The sequence below is a fragment of the Trachemys scripta genome, chromosome 9 (genome assembly GCF_013100865.1).
Source record: "Trachemys scripta elegans isolate TJP31775 chromosome 9, CAS_Tse_1.0, whole genome shotgun sequence".
In the NCBI taxonomy this organism is placed as follows: Eukaryota; Metazoa; Chordata; order Testudines; family Emydidae; genus Trachemys; species Trachemys scripta.
The window spans coordinates 38,261,042-38,277,235 of record NC_048306.1 but is presented as its reverse complement, the minus strand read 5'-3'; the positions used below and the strand labels follow the sequence as shown (position 1 = coordinate 38,277,235).

At 46.2% G+C, this 16,194-nt stretch overlaps 1 protein-coding gene across 2 annotated transcripts; it reads left to right on the top strand.

Annotated features, from left to right (window-relative positions):
* The first annotated feature begins 433 nt into the window (after positions 1-433).
* On the top strand, positions 434-10,234 carry TSPAN6 (tetraspanin 6). 2 transcript variants are annotated; one of them, XM_034782004.1, is made up of 8 exons: positions 436-597; positions 1,664-1,852; positions 2,226-2,300; positions 3,750-3,848; positions 4,565-4,717; positions 5,578-5,661; positions 8,487-8,575; positions 9,390-10,234. In XM_034782004.1, the coding sequence occupies exons 1-7, from the start codon at positions 511-513 to the stop codon at positions 8,553-8,555; spliced, it is 756 nt and encodes a 251-aa protein (XP_034637895.1). In that variant the 5' UTR covers positions 436-510; the 3' UTR covers positions 8,556-8,575; positions 9,390-10,234. The 2 variants fall into 2 exon arrangements, with proteins under 2 accessions (XP_034637896.1, XP_034637895.1); XM_034782005.1 differs by lacking the exon at positions 1,664-1,852 and having other exon boundaries at positions 434-597.
* Positions 10,235-16,194: the final 5,960 nt, after the last annotated feature.

Sequence of the window (16,194 nt, the reverse complement as noted above, 5' to 3'; positions counted from 1 at the left end):
TTACTTTCTGCACCCACGGGAGGGTAGGGGAGGGAGTTCACCACAGGCTAAAGTTGAAATAAACCAAGCTGAACTCACTTACACCCCGGCTGACTTTAGCCCATAGTTAGGACTGCATCCAGCGATCCTCTGCCATAATAAATACCCTCTTTTCAACCGCCTCTAACTTGGGTATGACGCTCTTGCAAGAGCGCAGCTTGCAGGGCGGGTTTGCAAACCTCTGGGATGTTTCTGAAATCGGGAGTTGTGTGATCCGACCGTCCCCAAAGGGAGAGGAGGGGAGGGGGGACCCAGCAGAGCGATATGGGGGTTTGCCTAGTGTCGGGGGCAGGGGTGCGAGGGGCGGGCTCGCGGCGAGCCGGCCGGGGGAGGGGACGTGCGAGGGGACTCAGCCCTCGGTAGTTCTCGGCCGTTTCCGGCTCGGGCCGCCCCAGTGCTTTCCGGCCAGGCGCGGCCGCGGCCGCTCGGGGGCGGTGCTGGCGGCGGAGATCGGAGCGTGGTCCGGCCGCCATGGCGTCCCCGTCCCGCAGACTGCAGACGAAGCCGGTGATCACCTGCCTCAAGAGCGTCCTGCTCACCTACAGCTTCGTGTTCTGGGTGAGGGGCCGGGCGGCGGGCAATGGGGACCTGGAGGAGGGGTCCCGGGGCTGTTGGGGGGCACCGGGGCGGTGGGACAGGGGCCTGGGGAGTAGGCGGACCCTTGGCGGGTAATGGGGTCCCGGAGGATAGTGGGGGTCCCGGGGGAGGCGGGGCGGGGTCCTAGGATAGTGGGGGTGTAGGCGAGAGGATCGGGGGGGGCTGGGCTGGCTGGACCCCTCCAAGGGTGGGTGTGGGGGCAGGGCCCAGGCTCCAGAGGGGTTCTCCTGTCCAGTCTGTAGGGACCCTCTGGCCAGGTGCCCCCATGGGCTCTAAGGTCGTGCGCCTCTCGGCGGTCTGTGCCCATCACGGGCTCCCCCCAGCCCGTGTCATGGCCCTGTACCTGTGTGGCTGGTTATGTGCCCGTCCATTGGCATGGCAGCCCCCAGGGAACAGCAGTGCCTGGAGGAGTGCACCCTGTAACCTTGTCCCTTTCCTTTCACTGCTCCCCAGGCTCCTGCAGCAGGTGAGTGTGTCCAATCTATTAGCGCTGGGCCTGTCTGCCCTACCATTGACTTCTTTGTGTCTCCCCTCTGTGTGTGTGTGTGCTCGTGTGTGTGCATGAAGGGGTCTGGAATGTGGCACCCATGGGCATGTTTGTAACACAGCAAATTATTTCCACATGGGGAAATTTAATTCCTAAAAGGTAGATTCATCTGAGTTCCTGTTTATACAATGCCTGAGGGACTGAAGTTCGGAGATAAAAATGCTCTGATTATACAAGTGCTTCCTGGATTTCCAGCTCTGCCCTTCTGATAAATGATTTCACATAAACAATTTTAATGCCCACTTTCAAGGACTTCTGCCAGTCTTTCCTGGAATCCTGCTGCCCTCCCATCCCCAGTTTATCTGTCCTTAGCCTCCCATTTCTCTCCTGTGGGATCCCTGTCTTGTTGCACACTTCCAGAGTATCTTGTGGTGTCTCTTAGGCTTTCAGTATGTGGGTTTAAGTGACTATGGCTAAGTAAAGTGCTTTGAAGTGACAAGTGGAGTCAGGATGATTGAGTCTCAATTCTGATTTCTCCAGATCTCTGGCATTATCCTCCTGGCAGTTGGCATCTGGGGCAAGGTGGGCCTAGAGGTGTATTTCTCCCTGTTAAATGAGAAGGCCACCAATGTCCCCTACGTACTCATTGGCACAGGCACGGTTGTCATCCTTCTGGGCACTTTTGGCTGTTTCGCCACCTGCCGTGGAAGCACATGGATGTTAAAACTGGTAAGTGATCGTTGACTACCAGAAGGCTCACAAATCCAATACCTACTTCTACAACCCAGGACTTCACCAGCTGTCTGCATGTGCTCCTTCTTTGTGCTGTGCTCTCTCTTTGTGTGTGTGTGTGTGTGTGTGTCTGCCTGCCTGCCTCAAGAAACTCTCTCTCTATTCTCTCTTTGTACAGTGCTAAGTACTGAACCATACATTCACTGACTTTCTCATATAACCACAAATGCCAGCACCTCAGCTCTGCCAAAGAGGTTGAGTCCGGGATGTGTCCTAATAGATTCTCTCCCTGCAGCCTTCTTTTCTGTGTACCTGTGTTAGCCCTGGAATGTATTTTGCTAGTAGTGACTCTCTTCTTTTCTGTCCACAGTATGCCATGTTCTTGTCCCTCATCTTCTTGATTGTGCTGGTGGCTGCTGTTGTAGGATTTGTGTTCAGACATGAGGTGAGTCCAGGTGTGACCTATCCCTCTGGTACTTTAACCCCTTCCCTCCTCTTCCTGAGGCCAGGACTTGGATACAGCCCCTACACAGGACAGAGTTCTCACTTACTTGTTATTTCTTCTTACTTTGTGTAATCCCCTACTTGTTGCATACTGAGGTCTAAATTCTGCTCCTTTTTATTCAGGTATAAATCTGGAGTAATCCTTTTGACTTCAGTGGAGTAGTCTGGATTTACAGTGTTGTTGCTGAGAACAGAATTTGGCTCATTTTCTGATTCCGAATGTTCAAAATGCGCAAAAAAGCTGAATAAGAAAAGTCTTTGTCATATAAAGATGTAAAAAGTGCTAAAAAAAGAAAGTCACATCAGAAAAGTTTAATTAGTTAAACAGGCAAGTTAAATGAGAGAAATTTAGGGCCAACATTGGGGGACCCACAGGTAGGGGTTCTGAACTGGGAGTGGGAACTAAATCTGAACTGTTTTCTTTGAATACAACCTTTAAATAACTAGCTTTACTCCCTTTGCCAGCATGGTTCATACCATAACCAACACAGCTGGCCTCTTTCTAATTTTTGTATACACGTGACATGATTGGGATGGACTTTCTTTGATTCACAAGAATTAATTTGTAGTTGCACTGCTGATGATTAATCAAAATATTAGCAAAGATAAAATTAAAGCTAAACTTGAACTCAGTACTTGTGAAATACAACTGTAACTCTACCTCCCAAGTTAACCAGTATTTAAAATCAACAGGGATTTAGAGAGACTATATGTAGAGTGCCTAGAAATAATCGCAATGAGTGCATTACACTTTCCAAAAGAAGTTTTAGTCACTAATCCCTTAAAGTTCCTTAATTTGGGTAGAAAAGTATTTCAGTGATTAGAAATAACCTGCCTATAATGAGGTGGAGGAGATAGTCAAAGGCATAAATGGCTATTAGACATCTACCTCCTATTTGTGCCTTTGAACATCTCCCCCAAGGAGTGTAAAGTGGAAACCAAAACTATTCCCTAGTTCCTACTAAGCTTGACAGACGTGCACATTTTTATATAAAACAGACTTTTTAATTTGTGAGTTGATCCTTCATCTGAAATGTGCCAGTCAGATTGATTCTGCAAGTGTCTTTGGCCATAAATGAGGCTCACACAAACCATGATTTTATTTGTGATGTCACAGTGATTAGGTCTGCCTGTAAATGCAAGAATTAAGTTCCAGTGCTTGGTGCAGTTGGGGCAGTGCTCCTTGCCCTAATCCCCAGTTCATCTTTATAGCCAATCTCACATCTGGATAGTAACAGGAATGACTTTCTAACATGGTTTAAGTCATTCCTGGTTCTCTGTTTCTGATGGAGTTGTGTTTTTAAGACAAAGGAGTTCTTGTGACAGGGAACTCTTTGGGACCTGTAGCCTTCTGAGGCTTAGTTTATGAAAATCTTTCTCTTCTCTGCAGATTAAGAACAACTTTGAGAGCAACTATAGTCTTGCTCTGAAGAACTACAATGCAACAATGGATCCCCACAGCGAGGCAGTGGATACCATCCAGAGAACTGTGAGTGCTCATATTTGGTTCCTTCTAAAGAAACTGGTGGAGAAGCCTGTATCCTCCAGATGCATGGCCCAGGACACCCTGATACTTGGGTTGTGCAGCAGCTGAGGCTGGGGCCCCCATGCACAGGCAAAGTATAATGCAAGGAAGGCCCTATTTTACCAGGAGGCATTAAACATTAGTTGCCTTCTCTACTACTGCCAGAGCTTTTCCTCAGAAGGAGAGTGTGCTTCAGCCTCCCCTTGCCTCATTCCCCATGTAATTGGCTCAGAATACTGGGGAGCAGTATTGCCTTAATGTTCCCAGTTCTCAAGCATACGAGGGACAGCCGTTATGATGGACGGCATAGAGGGTGGCTGTGTTCACACAGGCGGCCTTGCAGGGTATGTGCTGCACAGATCTCATCTGAGTGCCTAGAGTGTGCTTGTCCCTGTACAAAACTGGCAGATTGTCCTTGTCCTGCATATATCTATATCCCTGAGACTGTCTCAAAGTATTTTCATTTGAAGAAAAATAGCTGCTATGCGCTGTTCAGAGGAGGTGATAGGTAAAGGGCAGGAAGTGGTGGAAGCTGTCTACACAGGGCTGTTGGGTTACAATGAGGAGGGGCTTGAGGGGGAAACATTTGGGGTGCCTGCAGTGATTAGTGTAGCCTTGGGGATGTGGTGCTTTGGGGTTCATGCACTACTCCTTACTGTTCTAAAACTTGATTTCCCCAGTTACACTGTTGTGGAGTCCAGAACTACTCAGACTGGGTGAACACTACCTATTTTGCACAGAAGGGAATCCCTCTGAGCTGCTGCAAGTTCCAAAACTGCACAGACCGTGATCTGAAGGAGCTGGATAAAGCCAAGGCTATGGTGTATGGTAATGTAAGTGAATCTCAGAGACTGTCCCTCTCTGTGTCCTGGAAGCAGGTGTCGGGAGGGGAGAGCTGGGATACTTTGATCTTCTTTCACTGGTAGAGAATCAAGTCCTGTAGGTGGGAGGGAACTTTGTTCCAGAAAGAGGGTTATTGTGTTACAGGAAACTTGTATGCAGTAATGGGGGTGAAGGCCATGTTGCTGCTGATAGCTTCTCTACGCATCTTTCCCCTATCTCCAGTGCTTTTTCTCAGGTTCTCTGGAAGTCCCAGCTATTCCCTGTTGGTGGGAAAGAATCTGTGTCTGCATTAGCTTGCCTGCACTGTACTACTTGTCCTGTGTGTGAGAAGGGGTTTGTGTAAGATACTGTTGTATAATGCATTATGTTCCTGTAGCACTTAGTCCTCACAGCTCCCCTGTGAAGAAAGTATACAGGGGAATGAATAGAGATGCAGAGGCAGGTAGTGTTACCTAGTGGCTAAGCTGGGACTAGAAAGTCTGAGTTCAGCTCCTGGCTCGGACACTGATGTGCTTGTGACCTTCAGTGAATCTTGCTGCCTTTCTGTGCCTGTACATCCCCATTTGTAAAACAAGGCTAAGGCTCACCTTGGTAAAGTGCCCGGGATGAAAGATGCAAAGTACAAAGCTTTGAATGACTTGCCCACTGTCAAACAGTAAGTCAAATGGCTGAATTCAGCACAGATCCCAGGAAGTCCTGACTCCCAGGCCCTTACTTGTATTCCTTTCTGAGCTTGTTCACACCTTCAGCTGCCTGTGCGGTGTCTGTGGGTTGGAAGGATGTGCACCTGGTGTCTGGCGGCCAGGAATTGTCCATGCTATACTTTCATGCTAATTCTTTTTTTCTGCAGGGTTGTTTCAGTCTGGTAACAACAGTTATGGAGTCCAAAATGAGCGTTGTGGCTGGTATCTCCTTTGGCATCGCTTGCTTCCAGGTAAAATCTCCCTTGCTGTTCTTCTGTGGTCCTTGAGGAGCTCTGAATCTAGTCTTCGTGTTATTAAAAGACATTAAACATAATTAATGTTTTCTTACGTATGTAAAGGCACAGCATATTTCAAAGAGGAGGAAATGGTTGACCGTTCTTCAGATTCTCCTGCCATTTTACCTAAGTGCCACCCAGTCACCCATCTCCAAAGCTGGGGATGAAAATTTCTTCCAGCAAGCCTGTGTATGGCTTGAGAACAGCTCACTCTGGAAACAGCCAACTTTTAAGAGATGCCAATGCAACCAAACCTCTCCTGTTCTAACTCAGTGTTAGCTGTCTGAATTACTACTTCCAGCGCACAAACTGTCACCCCTGCTTCCGCTCCCTTTCAGGATGATAGTTTAACTAAATGAAAGTGCTTGTAGGTGACCTAAACCATCCTGAAATGCCTCTCTCAAATTCAGACCCAGTTAATACAATGACACCATCTTCTGTTAGCCACACTGCAGAACAGCAAGCACAATATTAGAGACTCCCTCTTCTCCCCCTGCTATTTCTTCCTGAGCCTCTGATTCTTCAACCTAAGGTTTTATCCTGGTGGTGAAGAAGCATCATGTCTCAAGCAGCAACGGAACTATTGTCTCCTAATCTGACCAACCTTGTCTCAGTAGGAAGCAAGAGGCCTCTGGCCTGAGCTGCTTGTGTGCATGGGGAATGTTTTGAAGTGGGCTTTCAGAAGAGCTCCCTACATTAGGTGCATGTTGAGTGCTGAGCAGTTATGAAAATCTGATCACAAGTGTCCCAGTGGGAGTTGCTTGGTGCCAATCACTCTTGCAAATCTGGCCTTTATTTAGTTGAGTTGCTTGGAAAACTTGACCCCAACTTTGGTTCCTGAGCACTTGAAAGCCTGGCTAGTGGGCTAAGGTTGGCAGGTTTTGCCTTCATATAGGATCGCTCTGGCTGATGGAGCTTCCGGCCACATTTGGTCTCAGTCTCTGTCATCTGAGAAGGTGATCAGAATAGTGTCCCTTAATGTGTTTCTTTCATGGCTTTATCACATAGGCATGTGCTCTCACCATCTCTGTAGGGTCATCTTCCACTCTTGTGTGTGTCAGAGGTCTTAGGGAGAATTTAAAAGATAGCTGGTGCAGACCTTCCTTATCCACAGGCTCTCCCAGAATGCTGATAACTGCGACAGCACATCTGTGTGTATGAGTATGTAACAGGGCAGATATCTGAACAAGTTTCTTTGAGTTGCATAGTATGTCAAGTAAGATCATCTACTGTACTGCCTGGGTCTTGCTGAATGCCTCAGTTGTGGTCTGAGCCCTTGAGTCTTTCTGCTGCAGCTGCTAGGTTTGCTGAAATCCGCTGTGTTCTGTGATGTTTGGCTGTGATTGTTTCTAGGAACTGGAACACTTTGTAGTCGGCAAGGAAGACAAAGACACAGATGAACTACACCTCATAATTTGACTTGACTCTTGTTTCGAGGTGATTTCCATTCTTTCTGTAATTCTCAAACACAGAGTCACAGATCTCTGTATTAATTCCAAATGGCAGAACTCCTTATTTTCTTCAAAGCGTGTTTGCTTTTGAGTAAAGAGTATGAAGAAACAGCAGCTTGGGATTAATGCAAAGGAGTACGCAGACCCAGAAACCAGAGAAGAGACTGACAGAGTGAGATTGTGTATTGATTGCTTGGTTTATTTTAGCTTTAATTTACTCTTCATTGAAGGAAATTGCCTGAAAGCAGTCTGTGAGGCATATAGGCACATCCTGTCCGAGTCAAGGTTTAACATGTAATAGCACGAGCACAGAGAGAAGAATCTCGGCCAGCCTGTTTTATTCTGATATTAGTTTGCTACTGTGCTGTTCCCTCTAACAGACAGACCCAATAAGGATGGGGAGAGGTTGGAGCAGACCTTTATCTTGCAGCTGGTACATTTGCAAACTGTCTTCATTGCATTTTGTTGTCAGTTTCCTAGGGCTGGAGCCAGTCGGTCTCTTTCAGCTGCTATCCATTTCCTCCCTCCTTCCTGGGATGTGCATATATCACTCTGCTCATTACAGCTTCCAAATAGGGCAGCTGGAATTTGACTGATGAGTAAGTGGGTGGGCCCATGTGCTTTCGTCAGCTCTAGGCGTGTAACCGCATTGTAGTGGTTGCAGTTATTGAGAAACGTGTCATTGTGTGGGGCTTAGAATCATATAAACATTTCATGATTTATTCTCAAGTGAACTTTGTTGTGTCACACAAGTGAAAGGCCCAGTTCTGCAACTTTGCCTCCCGTGAGTACAGTTACATGCATGAGTGTTTTTAGGATCAGGTCCTAAATGTCTTTGGTACAGAAAACAGCTGCCTGGAGCCCACACGACAGTAATAACTGATGTGTGTCCTTCAGCATTTTCACATCAGAAACACACCAACCTTGATTCCATCATTGTCCTTGCAGTGGGGAGAGGCAGTTGATATTTTCTACTGGTTGTGTAATGGGCTGTGACGCTCCTGAGAGCCATATAATCTCTGTGAAATTACCATGAAACAGTAGATGGTTCATAAAGCAAATTCTAGCAAGAAGCAACATTAACTCTCTCTCACAGGGAGCTCCTTCTCACTGATGGCTGCCAGGATCTCTGACTCTCAGCTTTATCCATCCTAAAGCGAAGGAGCCCAGATTTTGGTTTTGCAAAACCGCATCATCCAGATTTTGCTTTTATAAAACCAAAGCAAAGTGTCCAGTGCTTCAGACCTCAGTTGCATTGTTTCCAAATCATTGCAGTTTGGATGTCCCATTTTGGGCGACCTATACTTAGTTTATTTTTTCACATTTCAGTTGGTTGGGATCTTTCTCGCCTGCTGCCTTTCCCGGTACATCACAAACAATCAGTACGAGATGGTGTAATAAGCCAGTCTTTGACCCAGGTATGTCTGTCCTGCAGTGCCGTGTGTGTGTGTGTACATATACTTGTGCACTGAATCGTGTGCCTGTCTGCAAATCTAGGGATGAGGGAGATCTTTTGTAGGCTTGCGCTTTCATAAGACTGTGTGCATACGTGCACAGAAAGGTCTGGGCAAGGAAGCATGTACACCCATGTGCAGGTCCACCCACTCAGGGATGTGCAGGGCTCTGCTCAAATCTGTTTCTTCTATAAGCAGCTAGCAGAGAGAAGAAGCCACATTTTGTAGTAAGCAGTTCTTTAACTCTTAAAGTTTAAAGTGAAATAGAAAACTTCATGGATCTACCTATGTGCAAGGACAGAGCAGACAGGTGCTGTGGAATCTCCTACACATGTGTGCTCATGCACCTTAGTTAGTTACCTAGACCTCCTTCCCATCACCATAGACCTAGACACATTATCTAGAGCACCCTTTCCATCACTCCCTCTATGGTACTAGTTGTGCTTCTTCCCAGCTCTTTTAGTGAACTACAATTCTAGCTTGCAGTGCTCCCTGCTATTCTAGTACTGCCTCTCCTCCTCTTCTTCACCAACTACTCTGCTTCTGCACCTCAGTGTAATCCACAGCTCCCTCCCTGATCCCATACTGGGCCTTTCAGAGCAGGTGTGAAGATGTTGAATGGTGGTGCATTTTGCAGTGAGGACCAGTATCTGCTGTGGAATAGCATGCGACCCACAAACTTGCTTCCACTGTGTGACTTAAGCTCTGTGAGATTCCTGATCTCTAGAGCTGGGAAACATGTTTGTTCATTAACCATTCTTTGCTTTTTGAATTTTAGGAAATTTCCTCTGATCTCCCTCCTCTGGAGAGCACTTCATGACCTTCAGTTTTCACCTGGTCCCAGCCTGCTGAAATCATGTTTGAACTGACTGATCCTCTTCAGAATCAGCTCACGGAATTGAGTGTACCAGCTGTTCTGTTGCAGTCAGGGAATTATCAAAACGCTATTCTTTTGTAACACTGAATGGGGTAATTAGTATACCTGAGGTAGTTATAATAATTACATTCCTCCAGGCCCCCACAACCCCACCTCTTCAGTTTGATTGCACAATGAAGTAGCACAATATGACACTACTCTCATGTCATTCTTACACTTTTTGGTAGTTATTTAACTGGAATTCACCATTAGTTTTGGAGGTGTATTGTATGCATTAGGAACGAAGCACTCATTGCTTTCTCTTCTGCTGTTGGCCATTTAAATTATATTATGCACTTCAGCCTCTGTCACTGATCCATTGAAACACACCTACTGTTGCAACTGACTGGTCATATCATGCTATTCAGACACATTGCCATGTCTATCTGAGGCTCTGTGTTCAATAGCATCTGTTTCCAGGCTCTCTCTTCCCAGTCAAGGGTTTTATATCACTTTTTTTATAATTGTATTTTTTAAAGGGCCTCGTTCTTCTCTCCTGATCAGGTTGTAGTGATTTTTCGTAAGTTGTAGCATGAGGTTCGGTGTAGCTGTCTGTGCCGGTAGCGTTGTAGGTATGCCTCCACCGAGTTGGGCATGATTTCATCATCAGTATTATGTTCTGCTTTAATTTGTTGTTTTTGTATTAAATAGAAATCCTCTTGTCTTGAAACACAATAAATATTAAATATTTTACTCTAAAATATCAACTCGGTTGGATTTTGTCTCCAGGAAATTCCATGATGATTTCAGTGCAGGAATCTACCAGAGGCATAGATTTGTTTGCCACTTATCATACATCCATTCTGGCCTGGCACATAACCCTTGTAGCATAGCAGCACATATTCTCTCTAATCCATCACTCCGTTGGCTCAATTTCAATTAGAGAAGTTATTTGTATTCTCTTTCTAAAAACTGTTGTGCAACATTGCTGATGGAGAACAGCCAACTCCTGGCATGGAATGCTGCAGGCAAAGTTCTGCTGAGTGAATCTTAGGCAGGACAAAGTTCAGTCCTTATGTAAGCAAATACATCCTCTGCTATCTTTGTTGCTGAATTTTGCCCGTTCTGTAAAGTGCTTTGGGATCCTTTAGAGGAGAGGGTACTCTGGAACTGTATGAAGGGGGATTTGCTCTTCCTGGCTTTCTATGAACAGGTCCCCACCTTTCTCCAATAAGAGAGCACAGGGTGGTGAGGCCCTCCTTTTTCCTGAAGACATTACAGTATGTTCCTCCTTCACCTGAGTTTGGTGCTCGGTTGAGTTTGTCTGACTAATCCTGTGCACTGGATTGGGAATTAATGCTCAGGAAACTCTGGGACAGGGGGATGTGGTGCGGTACAGTCAGCCGGGCACTGTTCTAGTAATCACCGTATGAGCATGAAAGGAGGAGGGATTAGAACGGTTTGGGAGCTACAGGACAATGACAAAGGGTCTCCACCCTGATGCAGAGAGTGCTTTTCACACCATTAACCTGCCCTTCCTGTCACCAAAACCAGTGCTGCTGAAAGGCAGCCTGCCCTGGCCCCAAAAGCCTGAGTGGAGGAGCAGAACTACATCAGTGTTCCAGCAGACCATAATTGCCTTGTTCTGTACCCCCCTGAAGCTCTGTTACAGGCCACTGCCAGAGACAGGATACTGGGCAAGATGGATCCTGGTCTGACCCAGTATGGCAGCTCTTTAGTTCTTTTGTTAGCAGTGGCCCACTAAACTGGTTTTATTTCTGACCGCAAAACTTAATATTCCGTTTAGCTTCAGAAAATAAATCAAACTCCTGTATGTCAGTTCCCAGATGGCTTTGTTAAAAAGCCTCCAAGGTTTTCAAGGCAAGGTAAAGTGCATTAGCACTTTTGACTATTAACGTAACAATATAGACATTGTCCAATTACAGCTAACGACTGGACAGCCTGGATAAAAACAAATGCTAATGCAGGGACGTGTCTAACTGCAGCTGTGTCCATCGGAAAGCCCGTGCAAAGACAAATGAGCCTGCACATAGTCCTTTTCGGCTGGCTTGTGTGCTGCGCCATATAGGCCAATAAGTGTAGCCCTAATTTAATCTGGTTCTAAATCAGGGTTTGTCTAGATAAACAGTTGCACCCCATCTTGCTGCTTGTTAAATTGACAGCGCATTAGCCTGTTGTGCACTCACTGTCCACGTGGACCCTGCTGTCATGCCTAAAATGTTCCCTGGTGCATTTTGGTCTACTTCCGTCTCAAAGGAGTGGATCGGAAGGCACCAGGGAAGTGTTAATGTGCAGTAGCAGTGTCCACAGGAGCTAGCTAACGCGGGGCAGATTCATACTCCAGCTTGTTGCGCACTAACTGTTCAGCTAGACAAGCCCTCAGGTGGTGATTGTGCAAATTATTTTGGTCCCTTTTTGGGCTGTGTCTAAAGTCCCATATGTTGCCACACTTTGGCCCCTATTTGGTGCTAATCACTTCATGCTATCCATTGCCGTTAAAATTCGTGCTGATTGACATTTACTGTGATCTGAGGGCTGGTTTGTGGCTTACCTCAATGATGATGTGGTTCTTAGATTCTTAGGCCAGGTGGCCACATGATTAAACCACCACAGTTGGCACTTATTGGCCCTCTTGTTGGAAAGTCTCAGTAGAGACACTTGGGATTGCAGTAATGCATGACCTACTCATAGCTTCAGAGGTAGTCTCCCAAGGCCAGCATTGAGGCATGTGTTTACAGAGGTGTGTCTTCATGCTACCTGTGCCAGACCCCGTGTTGCTGGATTCTGGTACTTTCCGCAAACACATTTCTTGTTTAAAAAATTGGCCCTGTTGAAGTTACTCCCCTGAGACCTTCCAGACCTCCTCCTTTTGGTGATAGGACCAATGTGACATACCCCTCTTCCCTGGCTTCATGCCTATGTTCACATTGGGAGAGCACAGGCAATGTCATCTGGTGGGGTTCCATCTCTGGAGCAGGCTTTCTGGACCCATCAGAAGTGATCCCGCCATGCTGGACTCTTGCTTCTCTTCCATCTGTTAGGATGCTGCTGGTGACTTGTCATAAATCAGCTGATGTACAGTGGGTTTCAGCTGGCTCAAAAATCCCACTGATGTGTTTACAGTGCTAAGCACCTGTGGAGATGGGGGCATTAGAAATGTGCACTGAGGTAGGTTGTGGAAGGTGTGAGTCAATGAGGATGCTCTGCATTCCTGCCTGTTCTAAAACCTGTAGTGGGGTCTAAAGCAGGGAGCAGCAGGAGTTGAGTAGCAATCAAGGGCTGCTAGTGAGAAGCTGCTGTAACATCTGTTGCAGGTGAGAGCATATGCTAACTCTTCTTAGGTGAGTTAAAAAATGAACGAGCCCCTTATCTTGCTCCAAGGTGGCTTTCCCATGTTGTTCCTTTGTCCTGAAGGTAGCTGCAATAAATAAGCCATGAGCACTCTCCCTTACTCTGCACACTTGGTCTTTTGGCAACAGCTCTGACTTCAACTCAAGAGAGAGCCACCTGGGCGTGAGTTCGTGCAAATCACAGGGCTAGTCTCCTGTACTCCTACCCTGGCTGGCTTCTGAATCACAGGCTTTCCTTTGCTGTCCTGTTACGGAGTGTAGGGATATAGGGTCTGTATATGCCGGTATTTTTTTCTGTACAATATTTATACGTCAGGAAAGAGGTTTCTGAATTCAGTTTCTGAAATAGCTGTAGCTACACCCCGTGGCCAGCAGAGAGCAGCACCGAGAGCGCATATTGATTTCATAGATTCAAGGACTGGAAGGGACCTCGAGAGGTCATCGAGTCCAGTCCCCTGCCCACATGGCAGGACCAAATACTGTCTAGACCATCCCTGATAGACATTTATCTAACCTACTCTTAAGTATCTCCAGAGATGGAGATTCCACAACCTCCCTAGGCAATTTATTCCAGTGTTTAACCACGCTGACAGTTAGGAACTTTTTCCTAATGTCCAACCTAGACCTCCCTTGCTGCAGTTTAAGCCCATTGCTTCTTGTTCTATCCTTAGAGGCTAAGGTGAACAAGTTTTCTCTCTCCTCCTTATGACACCCTTTTAGATACCTGAAAACTGCTATCATGTCCCCTCTCAGTCTTCTCTTTTCCAAACTAAACAAACCCAATTCTTTCAGTCTTCCTTCATAGGTCATGTTCTCAAGACCTTTAATCATTCTTGTTGCTCTTCTCTGGACCCTTTCCAATTTCTCCACATCTTTCTTGAAATGCGGTGCCCAGAACTGGACACAATACTCCAGCTAAGGCCTAACCAGAGCAGAGTAGAGCGGAAGAATGACTTCTTGTGTCTTGCTCACAACACACCTGTTAATACATCCCAGAATCATGTTTGCTTTTTTTGCAACAGCATCACACTGTTGACTCCTGTTTAGCTTGTGGTCCACTATAACCCCTAGATCCCTTTCTGCCGTACTCCTTCCTAGACAATCTCTTCCCATTCTGTATGTTTGAAATTGATTTTTTCTTCCTAAGTGGAGCACTTTGCATTTGTCTTTGTTAAACTTCATCCTGTTTAACTCAGACCATTTCTCCAATTTGTCCAGATCATTTTGAATTATGACCCTGTCCTCCAAAGCAGTTGCAATCCCTCCCAGTTTGGTATCATCCGCAAATTTAATAAGCGTACTTTCTATGCCAATATCTAAGTCATTAATGAAGATATTGAACAGAGCCGGTCCCAAAACAGACCCCTGCGGAACCCCACTCGTTATGCCTTTCCAGCAGGATTGGGAACCATTAATAACAACTCTCTGAGTACGGTTATCCAGCCAGTTATGCACCCACCTTATAGTAGCCCCATCTAAATTGTATTTGCCTAGTTTATTGATAAGAATATCATGCGAGACCGTATCAAATGCCTTACTAAAGTCTTGGTATACCACATCCACAGCTTCTCCCTTATCCACAAGACTCGTTATCCTATCAAAGAAAGCTATCAGATTGGTTTGACATGATTTGTTCTTTACAAATCCATGCTGGCTGTTCCCTATCACCTTACCACCTTCCAAGTGTTTGCAGATGCCTGTGCAACTGAAATTCTGCCACTTTCCTTTCTGAATTCTCTCCAGAGGGGGAGAATTCCCCCTCTCCTCATCTTGTGGGTTTGCTAATGAGGGATGCTGTGCTCAGATGCTGGGATGACAAATGTGGTATAAATACGTAGACTGATCATTAAAATGTGTAATAGAAACATAGCACATGAGAGCAGGATGGCTGACTTCAATGCAACAATTATTATTTATTCTTTGTATCATCATAGCTCGTAGGAACTCCAGTTGTGGAGCAGGACCCAGTCATGCCAGGTGCTGTACAAACACACATCATGAAGGCGGTCCCTGCTTCCAGGAGCTTAATAACCTAAGCAGGGGCCAATGTCGCTCAAATACTCAAAATGTGCTAAAGGCAACTTGTACCACAGCAGAAAGACTCTATTTTTGAATAGGTGTTGCTATATTTTGAATGGGGGACATGGGGAGAATGCAGGCACTTTATGCACCCGAAGAATAAGGAATATGTTGTATTTTGTTCCTCCAAGGATCTCCAGGCATTTTGCAGAGATGATGGTGATCCCATTTTACAGATGAAGGAAAAGGTACAGAGAGGGGATAAGGTCACACACTGAGCATGGAGCAGAGTTTCACAGTAGAAGCCAGGTCTCCGAAATGAGTTGGTTCATAAGTGCAGTCCTGGGAGGTCTGAAGGAGACATGTTCTCTCTGCTCCCCCTACTCCCCATCATTTTTTTTTCTTCTGTTGATGCCCCTCAATGCATTTGCAAGCCTCATGCAAATGCCAGAATGGGAAGAGGTGCTCTGTGGGATAGCTGCCCATAATGCACCACTCCCAATGCCGCTGCAAGTGCTGCAAATGTGGCCACACCAGTGTGCTGTCAGTGTGGACAGACTGCAGTGCTTTCCCTACTGCGCTCTTCGAAGGCTGGTTTAACTCAAAGTGCTCTACATTTGCGAGGGTAGCCATGCCCTTAATCTACAGCTGAGCTCTGGCTTGGCAGCTCTGTTCAGGAATCCACCAGATTCTGAGTTGTTCATTCATCAATAAATAATTAGCAGATAGAGCCTCACTCTACTTCTGGCTGCTTTGTGCTGCATGGGCAGTGCGAACTAGCTGGGATTCCTCATTGATTGTAGGAGCCCACTACAAACTGACATAAATTAGAGCACCCTTTGTGCCGCACTAATTTGATTAGTCCCTGGCTACGCCAGGATTGTGGGAGGCTGGCTCAGAGTCACCGTTGTCTCTTGCGCCTGCACTGTGCCCAGGAGCGAGCTGGCAGTGAGCCACGAAATTTTCAATAGGATTCAAGCACAGTATCATGTCTTATTTAAAGTCACGTTGGGAAGGCACTATGAGATTGCACTGGATTATTAACGTAAGTGCTCTAGCGAGGCCATTTATCGTTGCTCGTCCCTCTTTGATGTGCAGCACCGGTGGTGATGTTAACAAGCTGCTCTCTGGATTTAACTCTGTGATGTTACTTTCCTTGGGATTTTGAGCAGTGAGCAGCATGCCCTGGGTTTCCTTTGATGGAAGCACTTGTCTGACAGCACCACATAGTCTCATAAATAGAATTAAAAGAAAGGAATAAAGAAATTCTGCTCCAGGGATACAAAAGGATCCCCATAGTCCCTGACATGAACAATGTGACTGGAACAGAGACCACC